The following is a 19,624-nucleotide window of genomic DNA, read 5'->3' as shown; positions in this document are numbered from 1 at the left end:
CTGATTTAAAAAAAAAAGCAAACTAGGGAAAGAAGGAAATTTCCCCAACTTGATAAAGAGCATTATAAAGCTCTTATAATACTTAATGGTGGAAGACTGAATGCTTTCTCTGAAAATCAAGAATAAAGTAAGGATGTCTCATTACTTCTATTCAAATTTATACAGGAGATCCTGGCCTACTCAGTACATCAAGAATGAAGTTTAAATGTCCACAGGTATAGAGGAGAAAATAAAACTCCCTCTATTAGTATATGACAGGATTGTACATGTAGAAAAACCTAAAAAATGTACAAAGAAAATCTATGAGGACTAACCACTGGGTTTCAGTATACAAAATTAATGCACAAAAATCTATATTTCTATATATTAGTTGAGAACAATTAAGAATGGAAATTAGGAAACAATAGTATGAAAAATGAAATAGGAATAAATCTCACAAAAGGTATGCAAGACATATAGACTTTGAAAACTGCAAAGCACTTCTGAGAAAAATTAGACCTAAATAAGTGGAGAGATATGCTGTGCTCAGAAGACACATCTGTGTTGATAAAGATGAGGAATAATTGCAAAATCTCATATATAGCTTGTGAGTATACAAAATTATATAAGCACTTTTTAGAAGTTTTTTAACTTTTAAAAGTTATTTTAAAAATTGAATATTTACTACATACTACATTACCCAGACATTTCAAACCTAGGTATTTATCAAAAAGAAATAAAAGCTTATTTATGGTCATAGGTTATGAATATGTTCATATATTCATATGAAATGTTCATAGAGACTTTATTTGTAATAACCACAAACCTAAAACAACCCAAGGGCCCATCTCATGCACAAATACTCAGCAATAAAAAGAATGAACTATTGATATTTATATATGCAATAATATGGTGAATGTCAACATAATTATGCTAAGTGAAAGAAGACAGAAGAAAGTAGATACTGTATGATTCCACTTATATAAAATTGTTTTAAAATGCAAAATAATCTATAGTAACAGCATATTGGTGGTTGGCTGCGGATTGGGGTCAGGAGACAAGGAGGGATGTGTGGGAGGGATTGAAAGGGGCATCAATAAACTGTTGGGAGTGATGGGTAATTCATTATGTTGATTGTAGTGGAGGTTTCACAGGTGTTCATGGATATCAAAATTTATATAATTTGTAGATACACAACTTATTGTATGTCAATTATACCTCGATGGAGTTGTTAAAAGCAAACACTGTTACTGTTGCTAATTGTTAGGATCTGGAGTAGGAGTGAGTCTATGTGGAGAATGAGAAAGTATAACATTTAGCACTCCTTAAATGTGGAAAAAGAACTTCCCCTAAATTAATTTCTATTAATCTGCCTGACTTTGTTGTATTGCCTGAGAGGATAGAATGCAGGATAGCCCTAATTGTTTGGGGTCTATTTGATATGTTATTTAAGCTCTTTGTTCAGTGTTTGGATTTCTCTTGACCAATAAATCCCTCTTCCACCCAGTGTTCAGGGGAAATAAAAGGAGCAAGAATTCAAAGCGATCTATTTCTTTTGCTAATGGCTATTTGATAAAAGCTTAGTCCAAAAAAAAAAAAAGGAAAACTATTGACTAAAATTAGGTATCAAAATTAGCTATAGATTTTAATTTGTCTTTGCATCTCAATTATTCAATAGCACATGTGATTTGTTTGTTTAAAAGCTTGATTAATTCTGACATGAAAGTGAAAGAGATTAATATAAAAAAGGAACTTGTTTATCCACAGAGTCAGGTGAAATTGTCATTTGAACTCAAAGTTACCTCAAACATAGTCAAATATCATGCAAATAAAATGAGTTCTAAAAAAATGTAGCTGGCCATGGAAAGTAAAAAAAAAAAAAGTCGCCACCTGTAAAGTTCTCATGTACTACCTACCTGTCTGGCTCGATAGAGCTGCGCTTGCTGAATCTTAGAGATGACTTGCTGTACTGAGACAGGGATCTCGAGTCTAGGGGCCTCTAATCTATCAAGGTCTTTTCTGGACAAGCTGGTGTAATCCACAACTTCATTTTCTGAATCAGATTCATTGTCTATCTCATTTTTCATTTTGATCATTATTTTGAAAAGTTGAGCGATATTCTTTTATTTCTTCTCTTTCCCCACAAAATATAGGCAAATGCTGATAAACCCGTCCACAAGGAAGCTAGAAGAGGTTGTTCCTGATCTCAGAGGTTGTGATTTACCCTCCCACTAATCTTTTGCTAAATGGTTCTGGTGATGTCATAATAGACCCGTTGTGACATTATCACTGACTCAAACATTTACAGAGTGCTTATTACACGCAGAGAACTAGACATTCTATATTCTGTGATCGTAGAAGGGTGAAGGGGGGAGGGTGGGTAAAAAAAGAATAGACAACAAGAACGATAAAAGAAATAGAAGACATAGCCCTGCTTAAATGACCTTAAAATCTAGGTGTTAGAATTCAAGATCCAGTCTATCAGATGTAACTCCTGGTTCTTCTCTATTCTTGAAATTTCGCTTAAGAATTTTTAAGCCTGGAATGGAATAATTGCGTTACAACTTTCTCATTCGCCCCTCAACTATTAGTAACTTAGTAACTTAGAAGATATTATTTGACATGTAGTAACTTAGAAGATATTATTTGAGTGATGCTCGTACTCTGCACTGCCTAGGTACCCGTTTGGTTTTTTTTCAAGGAACCCGACTGAACAAGGCTCTGAAGTTCCATAGTTGGCTCCAGAAATTGAAGGGAATGCTAGAGTATACTTTCTAACTGAAAGGGCAGTACTTCGGGCAGCTCCTTTGATTGCAGAGGGCGCGAAAGGATTTGGGAGGCTGGAGAAATTAAAGGAGGGGGTGGTTTTGTTGGCTGTGTAGCTTTTTTATTTTTTAATTTAAAAAATGTGAAAAACTACAGAAAGTGGTATGTCATGTAGCTGTGTGCCTATCACCTAGAATGAACAAATAATAACATTTTGTCATATCTGCTTCAGGTATTTTTAAATAAAAAAGAGCATAAGAGATAAAATTGAAGAACCCTTTGGTGTTCTCCCCAGACTCCTTCCTTCCCTTCTGTTCCTTGTTACAGGCAATGACTATCATGAATTTGATGTATTTATGTTTGGTCTATGTTTATGCAGTTTTACTATAGGTGTATGTATTCATAAACTATATAATGTAATTTTGTAGGTTTAGATTTTATACAAGTTGTGGATGTAAAACTTAATTTCTCTACAAAAACTTTCTATGTTGAATCTTTAAACTTATTGTAAATTTAGTCCAGTGTTGAGTCCTTGTTGTAAACTTGTGAAGTTAAACAACTGATATGTTGCAGAGACAGAGGATCATAAAGCAATTGTTTTTTAAAGAATATCACTATACTGAAACTAAATTAGACATCTTTCTTTCTCTTTAAGGTCCTGTTGTCTAAGTTACTTTCTCCTCTGTTTTCCCAAGTCATTTTGTAAAGTTTTGTTACTTATCTCATTGAAGTGTATTATTTGTCTCTACCAGTTGAACTAAATACCAGATGCTACACTTAGTGTTCTTTTTCTAACATTTGATATATTCTTTCTCAGTTTCTCCAAAGAAATCATCTAAATTGGATATCTATTTTGTTTGAGGTTCCTTTCCTTATGTAAACTTTTCTAAGCCCCAGAATAATTTCTTGTATGGTTAGACTGTCCACCCTGCCCTTAACCATAAAATATTACTCCCTCCTTTTCTGTGTACCACAATTAAGTGTATTTATTCAAGGAAGTTCATGTTTTCTGAAAGAATCGCAATGAAAATTACTTATTTTTATACATGTGATGTTTGATGAAAATATTCATCATTATCTAGCATTTCTTGTCATTATCAATTAACTTAAATATTTGGTTGGTAATAATATTACATTACTTTTATGTCTCTTGATTTCTTTACATTGCTTTGCTCCAATAGACATTCACAAAGGAGCCGACATGCTTGTTTCATGGAATGCTAAATTAGTTTAGCATTAATGTGCTCTCTCATATTTTTTATGCAGCATGAAATTCATCAGCAACTGGAAATGAAGACTTTTTAAAGCAAATTTACAACTCTCCCCTTCCCTTTCAATTTGACAAGCACTTGTTGACATTACTATGTGACCACAATTATCCTAGACTGTGAAGAATGATAGGATATCTGTGAAGAAACTTAAAAAAAAAAAACAAAGAAGAAAATAACTTAGGATAGAATATAATACTCAAGTGCTAACAAGGGACATGAAGAAGAGATCTGTGCGGAGCAGAGTCTTTGGGAAAATGTTATGGAGAGAGAAGGTTGATTGACAGATGAAGGCTTTCCATACATGGAAGACACTTTGAGCCATGGCTTTGCAGGTGAGTGCTGAGCTTGTATTTCAGGGGGAAAGAGAGGAGATTGGTTTAATTGAGACAAAATAATGCTGAGTTTACTAGTGATCAGATTAGGAAGATTATGATACATAAATATCAGCAATTTGATGAGTGAATTAATTTGGGATCTGAGTGAAAAAGATTATTCATTTGAGGTAAAGTAAGGGAAATTACGTGCGATCAGAATGGCCTTGAAAGCAAGTAACAGCAGTTTGGTCAAAATGAAACTTTCACTTTGGGAAGATTTTCTAATTTAATAAAATGGGGAAAAATCCACGGGAAAAGAGCAAGACATGACTATTTAAAAAAATGAGTACTGAACTAGGATATAGAAGTGGGATTGATAAGGGAGGGATAAATCCTACTAGGTATTTTTAAAGAAAATAAGGAACTTGGATCGTCTAACAGAAAATTATAAAGATAATTTTTTAAAATTTCGCTTTGGCTCCACTGCCTGTGGAGTAGCCTTCTGTCTCACTGCTTAACTAATACGCTCACTTTAATGCTAAACTCTATAAAGAAATTTTTTTGTTTATACTATATTCCATTTACATCGAGAAGAGGTTATCCAGACCATTATAAAGTAGCAGCATATTAAGCAGAAACGTGGGTACCCGATTCCAGCTAACATAGACCAAGTTCTTTAAAGGCGCCTCTAACAGAAACCTGCCTTCCTAAAGGGCTTCTTTAACTGTAAAATGGGGATAACAGTATTTATTGTATATGATAATTTAAAGATGAATTCACGTAAAAATACTAAGAATAGTCCCAAACACATAGTAAGCATGTTATAGAGCAGCTACTATTAACATATTTGCCATTAGGATCCCTAAAATTTTTTTTCTTCCCTACTTTTTTTCTGAGCCACCACCTTCTCGGCAGAGTTGAGCGTTCCTTCCCAACACTTCGCACGCGCACGCACACACAGAAGAAAGGGAAAAAAAACCCCAGAACACTTCACATAAGGTCGGCTTTTTATCAGATCTAGATTTTGAGCTATGAAAATTGCGATATTATGACCGTGGAAGCTATCCGTCTGGCAATGGATGGAATGCAGTAAGATTTTCACACAACCCTGTATCAACAGAATAGTCCCTTCTACGATCGATTCCCTCCTCTCACTAGAACAGACGATAATATATGCCACACTGCTGCTGGAAAATGTGGCGCAAAAATTCAGCGCGCCAAGGGTTTTCTCTAACCCCGGAAGCACTTGCTTTTTTGAACCGGAAACAGTTGCTGCTTTAAGGGAGGTGGGACTGGGCGGGGCGGGCCGCAGCGGCTGACGGCGGGGGAGGAGTCGGGTTCACTGCCGGGTGGAGGGGACAGAAGAGTGTCCTTATCCTAGCGTTTGGGGCTCGGGCCTGTAAGCCAGTTGGAGTAGCAGCGGCGAGAACGATTGGACCAACCGGGGGAAGATATGTTGCTCTTCGTGGAGGTGAGTGGGCTCGGTAATCTCCTGCCCCGAAAGAACCGGAGTGTTGAGGCGCCGGCCGGTCCCACCGCCATGTGACTTTCCAGGCCGTACACGCCGCTGCACCGGCAGATAGGCTGACACAGCACCTGGGCCGAGTAGGCCTGCGGCTCCACTTCTGCGCTCTCCCAGTTTAGGGGGCTCTTGGGGTGAGGGCTGGAGTAGGGGAACGTTGACTGTGGGAAAGTGAGACTTCTTCGGTGCGGCGTGAGGATCAGAGGAAGGGGAAAGTGTCCCATATGGATCCCCTAAAGGAGGCAAACGGGAGCAGGGCGGGGGAGGGGGCGCGAGTGCGGGGGGGCGGAGTCTGCGGAGAACAGGGTAATTAGGTGGGTGCGTTCTGGGGGTTGAAGCGAGGTCTCGCGGGGCGCTCTGGGAGAGAGGGAAGCAACATGTGGGGCCGCGGAGCGAAGAAGGTGAAAATCAGCGTGCGTGTTTGAAAAGAAAGTTGAAAGAGTATTTTTAGCAACCCCGCCAAGTTTTGTTTGGTTTCGGTCCGTACGTCCCTGGAACCTTCTGTGGGTGGAAAAGTGAGTTACTTTGAACGGAGGTGAAACCTTGAAAGGCACCGCTTTGACCTTTTGTAAAAGTTCCTCAGGTAGCGGCTCCGGGGTGTCGGCTTGGTTTTTTGAACGGATAAAAGCCCTTTGCAAGGAAAGTTCCAAGAATGAAAGAAACCTGGTCCGGAGAAAGCCTACTTTTGTACTGTTACTTACCAATATAAATACCTCCATTACTTGTATTTGGAACGTGCGCTTTTGGCCTATTTTAATTTTAGATAGAAGATACCTGCCTTACACATATACGAAGTTTAATTTCTCTTATTTCTGTCTTTCTCTTGTGTGCAGTGAGCGTCAGCTGACTGCCTGGCTAAAGCTTTGAGTAGATTCCAGATCATACTGTTCTTGCATTGTGAAAACGTCAGACCAGCAAAGCTGCCACTTCGCAACTTGGCACTTGTTAACTATGCCCATAAAAAGAATCTTTTCAATGAGGGGAGGAATTTACAGGTTGTATAATGATCGGCCAGTCTGTGGCGAATCTTTTTTGGGGAAGAGAGGGATCTTTTGTAATATTTGCGTTAGGAAAATACATGCTCTCACCTTTGATCTAATCAGTGTATCTGATAAGTATGAGCTCTTTAAATTGGGTTTTAAATTGACGCAGCTACTTTAGAGTATGGTCCACATTGATAATCATTCATTTGAACGTCACAAGTAAATCATGAAAAGTTTAAAAATTATTAAACCCATTCTGTTTACCGATATTTATACTCTTTGTTTTTCTTTGGGCAGAATAAGAAATCCGGTATGGTTTTGAACAATGGCCAGTTTGTGTTAGGAATGTTATGACGACTAAATGCTGCAGATTTAAGTGTATGTGTTTTGCCGGGTAAAAGGAGGACTAAAGTTTTATTTATATAAACATAATTCCAAAATAAACTTTTGAGTTCCAAATTGTTTCCTTTGGCTTTGTTAAAATGTGAATTTTAGTAGTTCCATTTGTTGAGATTTTAAGCTAGATCCTCTTTTGTTTCTAAAACAACAGTGTAGCGTTTTACAGATGAGGTTGAGAGGTTAAGTAAGTAAAAGTAGTGGAATTGAAATTTAGATACAGGTTATTCCAATGCCAAATCATGGCTCTCACTAAACTGTTAACAGAAAATTAATGTTTCTTTGTGAATCTGTGTGTGGTTTTAAATTTTTCTCATAATGAGTTTTACCAAAAATAAGCAATGTCACCAAATACTTGGCGCTAAATATATGACATTAAAATCAGTAAAGAAACAAACAAACAAAAAAAAAGAAGAAAAAACCCCACACTGGTCATTTGGCATTTTGTTAACTGATAGTTGATCCTTATAAACTCATGATGTAGGAATTATTCTAAATAAGTGAAACCAAGCTCAGAAATTTGATGTCTAAGGTCATTCAGATGTGGGGACTAAAGTCTGAAGTCTGGCTTCCAGAATAGAAATCTCTAGCCCCAAAACTAACTTTTACACTTTCCACTAAGCCGAGGTTCTTTATCTGGGTCCCTAGACAGAATTGAGGAAGTCCATGAACTTGATTGGGGAGGGTGGGTAATAATTTCCTGTTTGTTTATACTAATTAAAATCTAGAAATGAAAATTCTTGAAATATCACTGGCTGCAACAAAAGTATTTTTGTATTGTACTTTTTACAGATTATCTTGAAGTATTGTTTATGTTCATTACTGTTTTCAAAATCTTGTTATTTAATGCATTATTACTGAATTAGAAATTTAAAAATACTAGCCCTGGCTGTCATAGCTCAGTGGATTGAGCGCATTCCTGCGAACCACATGATCGCAGTTCGATTCCCAGTCAGGGCACATGCCTGGGTTGCAGGGCCAGTTCCCAGCAGGGGACTCACGAGAGGCAACCATACATTGATATTTCTCTCCTTCCCTTCCCCTCTAAAGATAAATAAATAAAACTTAAAAAGAAGTTGGATAGATAGATACAGATACAGACATTAACTTAGATGAGCACAAAAAAATCCTATGGTTACATCATTATAAAAAATACTTTTATGAATATGATGTGTTTGGTTTATTTTGAGATCATGAATATTTTATTTACTTAAAAATTTTATTCTGAGAAGAGGTCCATAGATTAATTAGATTTACTAAAGAGGTCCATGGCACAGGAGAGGTTAAGAACCACTTTAACCAAGTTGTATGCTGATCATATTTGGACTTCTGTAATCTATGAGTCTTCTGCAGTTGTGTTCAGAATCTTGTACTTGAGTACATTTTTTGGAGAGACTCTGGCTTATTAATTTATAACTGGAATCAGTGGGATAGATAATAGTGATAAAAATAATAGTATAATAGCCCTGACTGGCATAGCTCAGTGGATTGAGCATGGGCCTGTGAACCAAAGGACTGGGGTTGGATTCCCAGTCAGGGCACATGCCTGGGTTCCAGGCCAGTTCCCAGCAGGGGACACATGAGAGACAGTCATACATTGATATTTCTCTCCCTCTTTCCTTCCCTTCCCCTCTAAAGGTAAGTAAATAAAAATCTTTAAAAAATAGTATAATAACAGTGATAAGCACATGTATTATATTTACTGTGTGTCAGGTCTTTCACTTTAAGATGTCACTTTTTTTAACCGAGGAATTTATTATTTTTAAATTTTATTTTATTTTGTAATTTACTTATTTTTTATTGTATTTTTTGCATTACCATTTTGTCCCATTATTCCCCCAGTCACCACACTATTGTCCATGTCCATGAGTCCTTCTGCCTTTTTGCTCAATCCCTCTCCCTAACCCCCACCCCCACTTTAGCTGTCATCCTGCTCTCTGTGAGTCTGTCTTTATTTTGCTTGTTAGTTAAAAAGGGGGGAACGCTTCATGAATTTGTGTGTCATCCTTGTGCAGGGGCCATGCTACTCTTCTCTGTATGGTTCCAGTTTTAGTTTATGTGCTGCTGAAGTGAGCACAAGATGTCACTTTTTTTAAAACTTGGTCTTACAGAGAAAAGGTTTTATTGACTTTAGTAGTTTATTGTTTTTGTTTTTTCTTCTCACCTCTGTTTTGAAGGAGAACATGCAGTGGCTCTCTGGGAAGGGGTAAAAATGTTTGTATAATTCACAAAATTGTCATATGTCCTAACATAAATTGTTACAATAAAATCTGTAAGTTTGAAACAGCTCCCTTCTGGCCTCTAGGGAGTTATTTAAATTTTTGAGCACCAAGGAGACAGTGTACAAGTTTTTTCATGTTTTTTATGGTTGTTGACATTTTAATCATTTTTTACATCATTTTTCCCCATCTAATATTTTTAGCCAGTCCAATTTAGTTGTTTGGCAGTCTTCCTCCGTCCCTCCGTTCCTTCTTTCTTTCCTTATTGGGTTTCTGTCTCTATTTGAACTTTTCCTGAAAATAAATAATTAAAACCACTTACTTAGGTACAAATGAGTTTTTTGTATCCTAAGATGTTTAATAACTCATACAATTTAATTATGGTAAAATACACATAACATAAAAATGTGTCATCACCATTTTAAGTAAGTAGTTCAGTGGTATTAAGTACATTTGTGTGGTGTGCAGCCATCACTACCATCCATCTCTAGGGCTTTTCATCTTGTAAAATTGAAACTCTGTACACATCAATCTAATACCCTTTTTCCCCTTTCCCCAGATCTTACATAATCTTAAAAATAATTTATTTGAATTCCAAAGTTTTCTGCTTTTTTAGGTGACATTAACATTTTACATTTTGGGTTAGCCTTAAAGTCTGAAAATAGTGGAATATTTGCCTAGATAATTTTAAATTAATTTTAATGTATTTTTTAATTAATTATTTTAAAATATTTTATTTATTTATCTTTAGAGGGGAAGGGAAGGAGAGAGGGAGAGAAATATCATTGTATGGTTGCCTCTCATGCATTACCTGCTGGGAACTGGCCTGGAACCCAGGCATGTGCCCTGACTGGGAATCGAACTGCAATCCTTTGGTTCGCAGGCCTGCGCTCAATCCACTGAGCTACACCAGCCAGGGCTTTTCATTAATTTTTATTTTACAGTAATCATAAGTATTGTGCCTATGCACAGTGCTCAGTTTTTTCCCCCATTAGTTTAAATAATTATTTATAAAAAGTTATTAGATATCACTGGCTAGATATAAAAAGTAACTTAGAAGTGTCTGAATGAATTGGGAAGTGATTGCCAAAAAGAATTTTAAATAAGTGAATAGCTGAGTAATCTTTGAACAATTGGATTTTGTAATATTTATTGCAACTTGATGGTGAAATTTGAAAATCAGTAAAATCATTCTCAAAATATTTTTAGATATAATAGACTGAAAATGAAGTAAAAGTTATTTTTGAAGTGTGAAAAGGAATAAAATGCTTAGAGGTGAACATAAAAATGTAGAAGTACTTCATAGTGCTTCAGAGTACATTATGTGAAAAATTAGAAATATTGGTGTTCACCTATTTTGTATCAATTTTCGTTTGTTTAGGCTATATGCCAGCTTCATATTAATACTTCACAGTTAATTGAAGTGATCCTTAATACTAGACATGAACATTTCAAATCTGTGATTTTGTTCTACCTAGGAGCTTAAAAAGAGATTTTGACCCTGTAGTTAGAAATGGGGTCTGAGTCTGTATTGCAGAGCAATGAAAAGTAGAGGAAGTTGAGAAATTAATCCAGCTGTCAATTTCAAGTCATAAAAAGATTCTAACCTCCTCTTCAAGTATCTTTAAGTGAAAAATGACTCTAACTCTGATAATGTTAATAGCATTTTAATTTATCATTCCTATATTCTCTGTTTTGCTTAAGTTTTGTTTAAAGTTTAACTTTTTTGCATATGAATGTTAATAGCAAGATAATTTGTAAACACTAAAAACTCTTAACAGTGTAATTGTCCATCAGCAGGTAAATGAATAAACAACTTGTGGTAAATCCATACAAGGAGTTACTACTCAGCAATAAAGAGAAGAAAAGCAGTGTATGATCACACAGCATGGATAAATGTCAAAATCATTAGGTTGAGTGAAAAGGCCAGATTCCTACTCTTGCTCACAAAATAGACACACAATGCGCGGTTTCATTTATGTAAAATTCTCAAAAATGCAAACTGATTTATAGTGACAGAAGGCAAGGCAATGGTCAGTTGTTAGTGGATGTGAAATATTGTTAATAACTGTGGATTTGCTGTCCTTTCACTGTTTGTATTTTTTATCTTCTTTTTCTTAGATAAGTCCCTTTAACATTTCATATAATAAGCGCTTGGTGATGATGAACTCCTTGAACTTGACCATATCTGAGAAGCACTTTAGAAAGATGGATTGTACAGGGGCAGAAAGAAACTGTTGCTGGGGGAGGAAAAGTCCATTGTCTTGATTGTTGTGATAGTTTCATGAGATCTGTCTGTGTGTGTGTGTGTGTGTGTGTGTGATACAATTTAACACTTTATTTTCACTTTGTGTTTCAATTAATCCTCAATAAAAATATTAAAACATTGGGATATAATCATGAGTTTCTTTATTGATGCATTAAATAAGTAAGATCTAGCACCAGGCCTCATAGCTTCCATAATTTGGAAACCATTCTGAGTATAAAAGATACTTTTTAAAATATATTTTATTGATTATGCCATTATGGTTGTCCCATTTCCCCCCCTTCATTCCCTTCCACCCTGCATGCTTCCTCCCCTCATTCCCCGCCCCCCCCACCTTAGTTCATGTCCATGTGTCACAAGTTCTTTAGCTTCTACATTTCCCATACTATTCTTGCTCTCCCCTCGGTCTATTTTCTACCTACTGTCTGTGCTATTTATTCTCTGTACCTTCTCCCCCCTTCTCCTCCTCCCATTCCCCTTTTGCTAACCCTCCATGTGATCTCCGTTTCTGTGGTTCCACTCCTGATCTAGCTGTCCTCTTGGTTTGCTTTTGTTTTAGGTGTGGTTGTTAATAACTGTGGATTTGCTGTCCTTTCACTGTTTGTATTTTTTATCTTCTTTTTCTTAGATAAGTCCCTTTAACATTTCATATAATAAGGGCTTGGTGATGATGAACTCCTTGAATTTGACCATATCTGAGAAGCACTTTATCTGCCCTTGCATTCTAAATGAGAGCTTTGCTGGATAGAGCAATCTTGGCTGTAGGTCTTTGGATTTCATGACTTGGAATACTTCTTTCCAGCCCCTTCTTGCCTGTAAGGTCTCTTTTGAGAAATCAGCTGACAGTCTGATGGGAAGTCCTTTGTAGGTGACTGTCCCCTTATCTCTTGCTGCTTCTAGAATTCTCTCCTTCATTTTAGTCTTGGCTAATGTAATTATGATGTGCCTTGGTGTGTTCCTTCTTGGGTCTAACTTCTTTGGGACTCTCTGAACTTCCTGGACTTCCTGGAAGTCTATTTCCTTTGCCAGACTGGGGAAGTTCTCCTTTAGTATTTGTTCAAATAAGTTTTCCACTTGTTGCTGTTCCTCTTCCCCTGCTGGTACCCCTATGATTCAGATGTTGGAACATTTAAAGATGTCCTGGAGGTTCCTAAACCTCTCCTCACTTATTTAAATTCTTGTTTCTTCCTTCTTTTCTGTTTGGTTGTTTCTTTCTTCCTTCTGGTCCACTCCATTGATTTGAGTCTCAGTTTCCTTCCCACCACTATTGGTTCCCTGTACATTTTCCTTTATTTCACTTAGTGTAGCCTTCATTTTTTTCATCTAATTTGCAACCAAATTCAGCCAATCGTGTGATCATCCAGATCACCAGTATTTTGAACTGTGCATCGGATAGGTTGGCTATCTCTTTGTAGCTTAGAAGTATTGGCTCTGGGGCTTTGAGCTGTTCTTCTGCTTGAGACATAATGTTTTGGTCTGTTCATGCTTGTTACATATGAGGGGCGGAGGCTTAGGTGTTCACCAGGGCAGGGCAACCCAAGTCTCTGGGTTGTAACACTGTATGTGGGGGTGGGGTCAGAGAGGGAGCAATGGCATTTGTTCTGCACTCTCTCGGATTTCAGTCCCCTCTGTCCCTTCCCCCAAGTAAATTGGGCCCTTCTGGTGCTGGTTCCTGGGTGTGTGGGCTTGTGTCCTTTCTAGGACCCTGTGGGTCTCTCCAACGAACTCTCCTGTGAGGCTGGGAGCCTCTCCCAGCACCTCTGAAAAAAAAAACCCTGAAAGTTTTTCCAATTGGTGCTCTTAGGTTTTAATTCCCGTTGCTGGGGCTCTGGGTTGCGCCATTGGTCTCACTGCCCTTTTTTTTGCCTGGTTATCTGCACACAAATGTGTGTCCATGGTGAGCCAGCCCCCTTGTGAGCCTTACTGGGTTTTTGTCCCGCACCCACCTGGGTTCATTAACCACGGCTTTTTCCTACCACTGACTCTGCCCCTCTTACTGGTCTGGATGAATGGTTCGTTGTTGTCGGGCTTAGGTACAGTTCAATTTTCTGTCTGTTTTGGTTGTGTTTTTGTTTCTAAATCTTTGTTGTCCTTAAATTTGGTTGTGCAAGGACGTAGTGTTTCCACTTACACCTCAGTTTTGGCCAGAAGTCTAAAGTTTAACTCTTCAGGGAGGTTTTCAGTCTTGAAAACATTGTCAACTCTTGTATTAATGCACTGTGATTCTCTGTGAGGGTTTTGGAATCTTGGGTTCAAACATTCGCTATATGACCTGAGGCAAGGGATGACTTTTTTGGAGCCTCAAGTTCCTATTCATAATTTGAGATTAGTAATTTCTTCTGGCAGAACAAGGTTGTGTTCATGGTGTTTGTGGTGTTTATGAATTAAGTAAGCATTGCAATATGTATAATTAGGTAAGGGCTTTACAGACACTATCGTTTGATTATCACAGTAAATATTGTGATGTAAATTGTTCAGTATATAAGTGTGCCTTCCAAAACTACTGAACTTTGTGCTTTATGTATTAAGTATTTCTGGTAAATTTATCAAAACTACATGATAGTAGCACTGGTAATTGCAATAACTACTGTGAGATAGCACTGATTTAAGAGATGTATAACTTTTTGAGTTCTGTTTTAGCCTTGTTACTTTAAAAATTTCCTGTGGTACAGGTGAACAAAACAGTAATTGCCTCATTTACAATTTTTTTATAGTTTAATAAGAGTTTAGTTTTAATTGGACAAGAGTTTTAAAGCATGACTGAAGAGTTCAATATATTAATACAAACTCATTTACATGAAAGGTTTAAAGGAGCACAAATGATAAAATGAGAATAGGTAGGTTATATTTGCTGTATTGGAAAAATATTTTTTCTAATTTATAAGTGTTAAGTAAATGCAAGAAAAAGAAACTTTTGAAGATCACATACTCATGTTTCCCCCCTTGTCTGTTGCGTTGTCAGACCATTTGAACCAATATTTGGTTCAGAAAATACCTCTGTATTTATAAAGTACTGGCTCTAAACCAAAAACAGAGGAGTACATTGGGTAAATATTACTAGGAGTAGGGTATGAACTGTAGGCATAAAGCCAAATTCCAAAGATTAGGAGTTAAGTTTGGTTTCATTTGTATGTTACTAAGAAAAGCATTTTCTGTGTCAGAGCAGAAAAGTCAGGAGTGATCAGGGTTTGTGTAGCACATAGTTTGCTAGTATCTCACACCACTAGATACCACAAACTAAAACAGGTAGGACGTCTCTACTTCCCATTTTGTCTTGGGCAGTCATAGTGTACACCTGTTTTCTGGAACAGATGTCTCCATTTCATTCTTAATGGTCTAGTTTGTGTGATTATTTTTAATTTTTCAGAGGAGATGATTCACTCTGTTTATTGGCAGTTTTTTCCCTTAGCAGCAGCAACATAGTGTACATAAGTTGGCACTAAAATAAATATTTGTTGTGGCCATGGGAAATGTAAATTTATAGGGTTTACAAAAATTTGCAGTTAAGCAAAGTAAGGGAAATAGGATTATTCTAGCCTTTTGAGTTGGGGAAAGGAAAAAAATAGGAGAGCAGTGATTGAATAATAATAAGATACATTTATATACAAGGTTACATAAAAGAATGGTTAAGAATTTGGAGTCTGCCTGCTCAGGCTGAACCACTTTCTAATTGTATGACCTTGGGCAAGTTTTTTAACCTCTGTTTCTGTTTTATCTGTAAATTGAGAATATTACTAATACACGAGGGTAATATTAATATCTATCCCATAGGGTTGTTAAGAGGGTTGACAGTTAATGTAAAGCACTTAGAATCTGTTATATAAACACTGTGTGTGAGCTGCTGCTTTCATAGATATTTATGAAACGTAAGTCTCTCATCTTAATTTTGTGGTCATTTTCATTTGAAAATGAGTGGTTTTCTGACTTGACTATACATACTAGAAATTAAAAGGTTCGTTTTTGGAAAGAATTATTTTGATATTTAACAGTGATATTTGAGGGTTGTTTTTTTTTTAGTTCATTTGTATAGTTAGCCATTGGCTTTATCAGATAACCAGTTTGAAGTAAAATGGCTTAGTTCTTTTGAGGACTATTTACATTACTTAAATGTTAAATATTAATAGTCTAGTCTTTAGTAAGGGGATTCATGAGTCACATATCTACAATTATCAAACTACAGTTGTAGTTTTGATTGTTTTCTTTTCAATCCATGGTCCCCCTAAATTAAGTCACTAATCTAGGGAGGCATTAGTTTAGTTTTGTTTTTTAAGCAGTTTTCAAGATGCCATCTGATGAGGTAGTGGGACTTTGGGGTTATAAGTCTTGTCTTCCCCTGACACTAGAGGACCAGTACCAATATCTTTATTGATGAATGAACTTCAGATTCCTTCCACAGTGGAGAGTAAGTGAATTCTGATTCTTGATAACTTGGAGAGCTTGGGGGAAATGACCTAGGGTGGTCCAGTTACCTCGTTATTCAAAGTGTGAATTCCAGATCACCAGAAAACTTGACCCAAAGATCTGTCAGGAAAAAGTCCAGCTATTGTTAATGTAACTAGAACAGTTTGTGCAACATTGATGTACCCTGTCATCCAAGGAGAGTGGGCTGGTTGTGCATGTGTGAACAATGATGACTTCGCTGTACCAGTTGCGGGGAGGGTAGGTGCCATTGAGTGACCATGTGTTCTGTGTGGCCATCACATTAAAAATGACTGAGTGAATAGAGCAAAAAATCTGCCTCAGATTTTGTGTTAAGCTTGAACATTACTCCTTGGAAACCATTCAGATGATTCAGAAAGCCACAACTATGGGCAACTAGTGATTAGCAGTTCATCGTGACAATGTGTCCACTCATGTATCACATCCCGTGCAGAGTTTTTTGGTGAAATATCAAGTCACCCAGGTGACTCAGCCCCCCTACAGCCCAGATTTGGTGTCCTGCGACTTCTAGCTTTTCTCAAAACTAAAATCACCTTTGAAAGGGAAGAGATTTCAGACCATTGATGAGATTCAGGAAAATATGACAAGGCAGCTGATGGCAATTGGGAAAACTGAGTGAGGTCCCAAAGTGCCTACTTTGGAGGGGATTGAAACGTCCTTGTCCTGTATACAGTGTTTCTTGTATCTTCTTCAATAAATGCCTCTTACTCATATTACATGGCTGTATGCTTTCTGAACAGACCTCATAGATGTTTTCTGTACAACTGTAACCTCGAGGGTTTCTAGTTCTGTGGTAGATAGTAGGATTTTGATGAGGTTCTTTATTAAACTTTAGTCAAAAGATGACTCAAACATGGTTATCTAGAGTAAGTTTTTTATATCTGTATTGGAAATTGCTTTCCAAAAGTATTACTACCATTACCCAACTTACTGTATCTTGTCAGTATCAGGCATTCTCACTTGTAAAAATTAACTGTGTAGGTTAAAATGAAATTGATTTACTTTGTGTGTGTTTTAAAGATTTTATTTATTTGTGTTTAGAGTAATGGACAGGGAGGGAGAAAGAGGGGGAGAGACACATTGATGTGTGAGAGATTCGTTGATTGATTGCCTTTCACATGCCCCCTACTGGGGACCTGGCACATAACCCAGGTATGTGCCCTGATGGGATTCAAACCAGCGACCTTTCAGTTCTCAGTGGACACTCAATCCATTGAGCCACCCCAAGCAGGGCTATTTTTTGTGTTTCTTCACTAACCAGTGTGATTGAACATTTTTCCATATTTATTGATTTGGGGGTGTACTTTTTGCTCTGAATTGTCTTTTTTGCTCATTTGTGCTTTTTTATCAGTTGGTAGAATCTACAACCTTATTTGAAAACAATAGTCTATGTCACTTGCCGAGAAAGATTTGACCAGTTGATATGTCTTTTATTTGGAACTTAAGTGTTTCATTATATATATTTTTATTGTGGAAGTAATAGATGATAATTTTAGGAAAATACAGAAAAGCACAAAATGAAAATAAAAACACCACTGCTCAGAGATAACCAGAGATCACACTTATTTTTAGTCTTTATAGTCTTTTCTGTGCTGGTGAATTATTTTTCAAAATTAAATCTTTTTTATAATAGGGTAGTAATTTGCTTTATTCCCCCTCCACCCCAAGTTTCTGTGAACATTTCCATGTCTTCTACAGTATTGAAAAACCTTTTGGAAATAATTATAAATAATCACGTTGCCCCCCAAATGTGCAGGGTGGTCCTATGTACTTTTTGCCCAGTTCCCCCCAGTACCTCGCATAATTATAATATGATGTGAAAACTAGCCAATGGACATGGGTGCAGTCCACAGAACTTACTCAGATTTTGACAGTTTTGTATCTAATCTGGTTTTAAGGTTCTGGGACATTCTGTAAATGTCTGGACTACAGTTATTGAACAAGTCATCTATAGTTGGTATTTTAGTCCATTTGGGCTGCTACAACAATATCACACTCTGGGTAGCTTATGGGAAGTCTGGGATCATGGAGCCAGCAGATTTGGTGTTTGGTGGGGGCTTTCTGGTTCATACGTGTTCCCTCTTTTTTTTTTTTTTTTGCTGTCCTACATGGTGAAAGGGGTTAGGGAGCTCTGTGGGGTCTCTTTCAGAAGAGCATCAATCCCTTTCATGAGACCTCCTGTGCCATGATTTAATCACCTCCCAAGGCCACACCTAAATATCATCACATTAAGCATTTGGATTTCAACATACAAATTTGGGGAGTATGCCAACATTCAGGTGATAACAGTTGGATGTTTCTAACTTTTCAGTATTACAGATTAGTGCGGTGAACATTCTTGTACTTAACATGTTTCTGAGTATCTCTTCTAAGTAGAATTTCTAGACCAAAAATGTATATATTTAAGACTATTGATATACAGTGCCAGCTCTTAGGAAAGTTATGTGAATTACAGCAGTGAACTGATTGTTTCTTTTTATACTTGTCAAAATGGCATTAAGTAGTTTAATAGTAAAAACGATACTTTATAATGAACTATCCCTTGTCTTTTTGTACATTTTCCCTGTTTGGCAATATCTTAGTTTCTGTTGTTAATAGGTTGGCCTTGTGCCCTTCTAAACCTTTTCTGTTTTTATATAAATATAAATTTATCTGTATAGTGACATTATGTTTGTTACTCTCTTGCAATTTAACTTTTTAAAAAAAATTTATTTATTTTTAGAGAGGGGGAAGGGAGGGAGAAAGAGAGAGCAACATCAGTATGTGAGAGATACATCTATGGGTTGTCTCTCTCCTGTCCCTAATTGGGGACCTGGCCCCGCAACCCAAGCATGTACCCTGACTGGGAATCAATACACTGAGCCACACCAGCCAGGGCGGTGTATGGTATATTTTATATGCTAAATATTAGTCTTAATCTCTTATATTGTATATTTGTCATATTTGGGGGCTCCCAATGTTTGAGTAGCTTTTTAAATTTGCAGAAGTGCTCATAATATGAGTTACGCCTCTACAGTGTACATACTAGTCAAAACTCAAAATTCCTGATTCTCACATGTCTAGGTGGATACAAGCATGTTACCCCAGAGCCACTAGTCACATACACCCACAGATGACTTCTATTTAAAAATACACAATATAAGGAAATGGAGGTTCTAGTCACAACTTTCATTTTGCAGGCAGGAGTGGAGTAAAGGTGGTCATCTTGAAGGGCTGTTAATAGTTGCAAGGTTAAATTCCTGAGGAGAATTGACTTTGATGCTGGCAAAAGTAATGGTTGTAATGGGTTTGAATTTTGGCATTTAGTGCTTAGTAGTGACAGGGGTAGTGATTTCCTGCACATCAAACGACTTCTGCAACATTATTTTGGGTGATGTTATCTTTGCATCTGTTTTATCAGCCCTTCTAGTGACATAGTGACAGTGATACCACTATCTTTTAATCAGTTACTTTTATCTTTAATTTATC

The 19,624-nt window shown here is 36.9% G+C and overlaps 2 protein-coding genes and 1 non-coding gene across 7 annotated transcripts in view; 1 reads left to right on the top strand and 2 right to left on the bottom strand.

The window, feature by feature from the left end:
• The window catches only part of FAM186A (family with sequence similarity 186 member A), a 55,897-nt gene extending 53,822 nt beyond the window's left edge, over window positions 1-2,075 (bottom strand). The window contains exon 1 of the mRNA XM_037030969.1: window positions 1,896-2,075. Coding sequence (XP_036886864.1) covers window positions 1,896-2,075 — 180 coding nt within the window. The remainder of the gene's footprint in view (window positions 1-1,895) is intronic.
• A 3,574-nt stretch (window positions 2,076-5,649) lies between these two features.
• LARP4 (La ribonucleoprotein 4) overlaps window positions 5,650-19,624 on the top strand; it is a 79,414-nt gene continuing 65,439 nt past the window's right edge. For all 5 annotated transcript variants that reach the window (XM_037031022.1, XM_037031023.1, XM_037031024.1 and 2 more), the window contains exon 1: window positions 5,650-5,801. In XM_037031022.1, coding sequence (XP_036886917.1) covers window positions 5,784-5,801 — 18 coding nt within the window. In that variant the 5' untranslated portion in view covers window positions 5,650-5,783. The remainder of the gene's footprint in view (window positions 5,802-19,624) is intronic.
• On the bottom strand, window positions 9,202-9,308 carry LOC118976520 (U6 spliceosomal RNA). The gene has a single exon (XR_005064287.1). It is a non-coding gene; the product is annotated as a U6 spliceosomal RNA (small nuclear RNA).

This window comes from Sturnira hondurensis, unplaced genomic scaffold (assembly GCF_014824575.4).
Source record: "Sturnira hondurensis isolate 20B ecotype Veracruz unplaced genomic scaffold, ASM1482457v3 Scaffold0020903, whole genome shotgun sequence".
Lineage (NCBI taxonomy): Eukaryota > Metazoa > Chordata > Mammalia > Chiroptera > Phyllostomidae > Sturnira > Sturnira hondurensis.
This window is presented reverse-complemented; position numbering and strand designations above follow the sequence as displayed.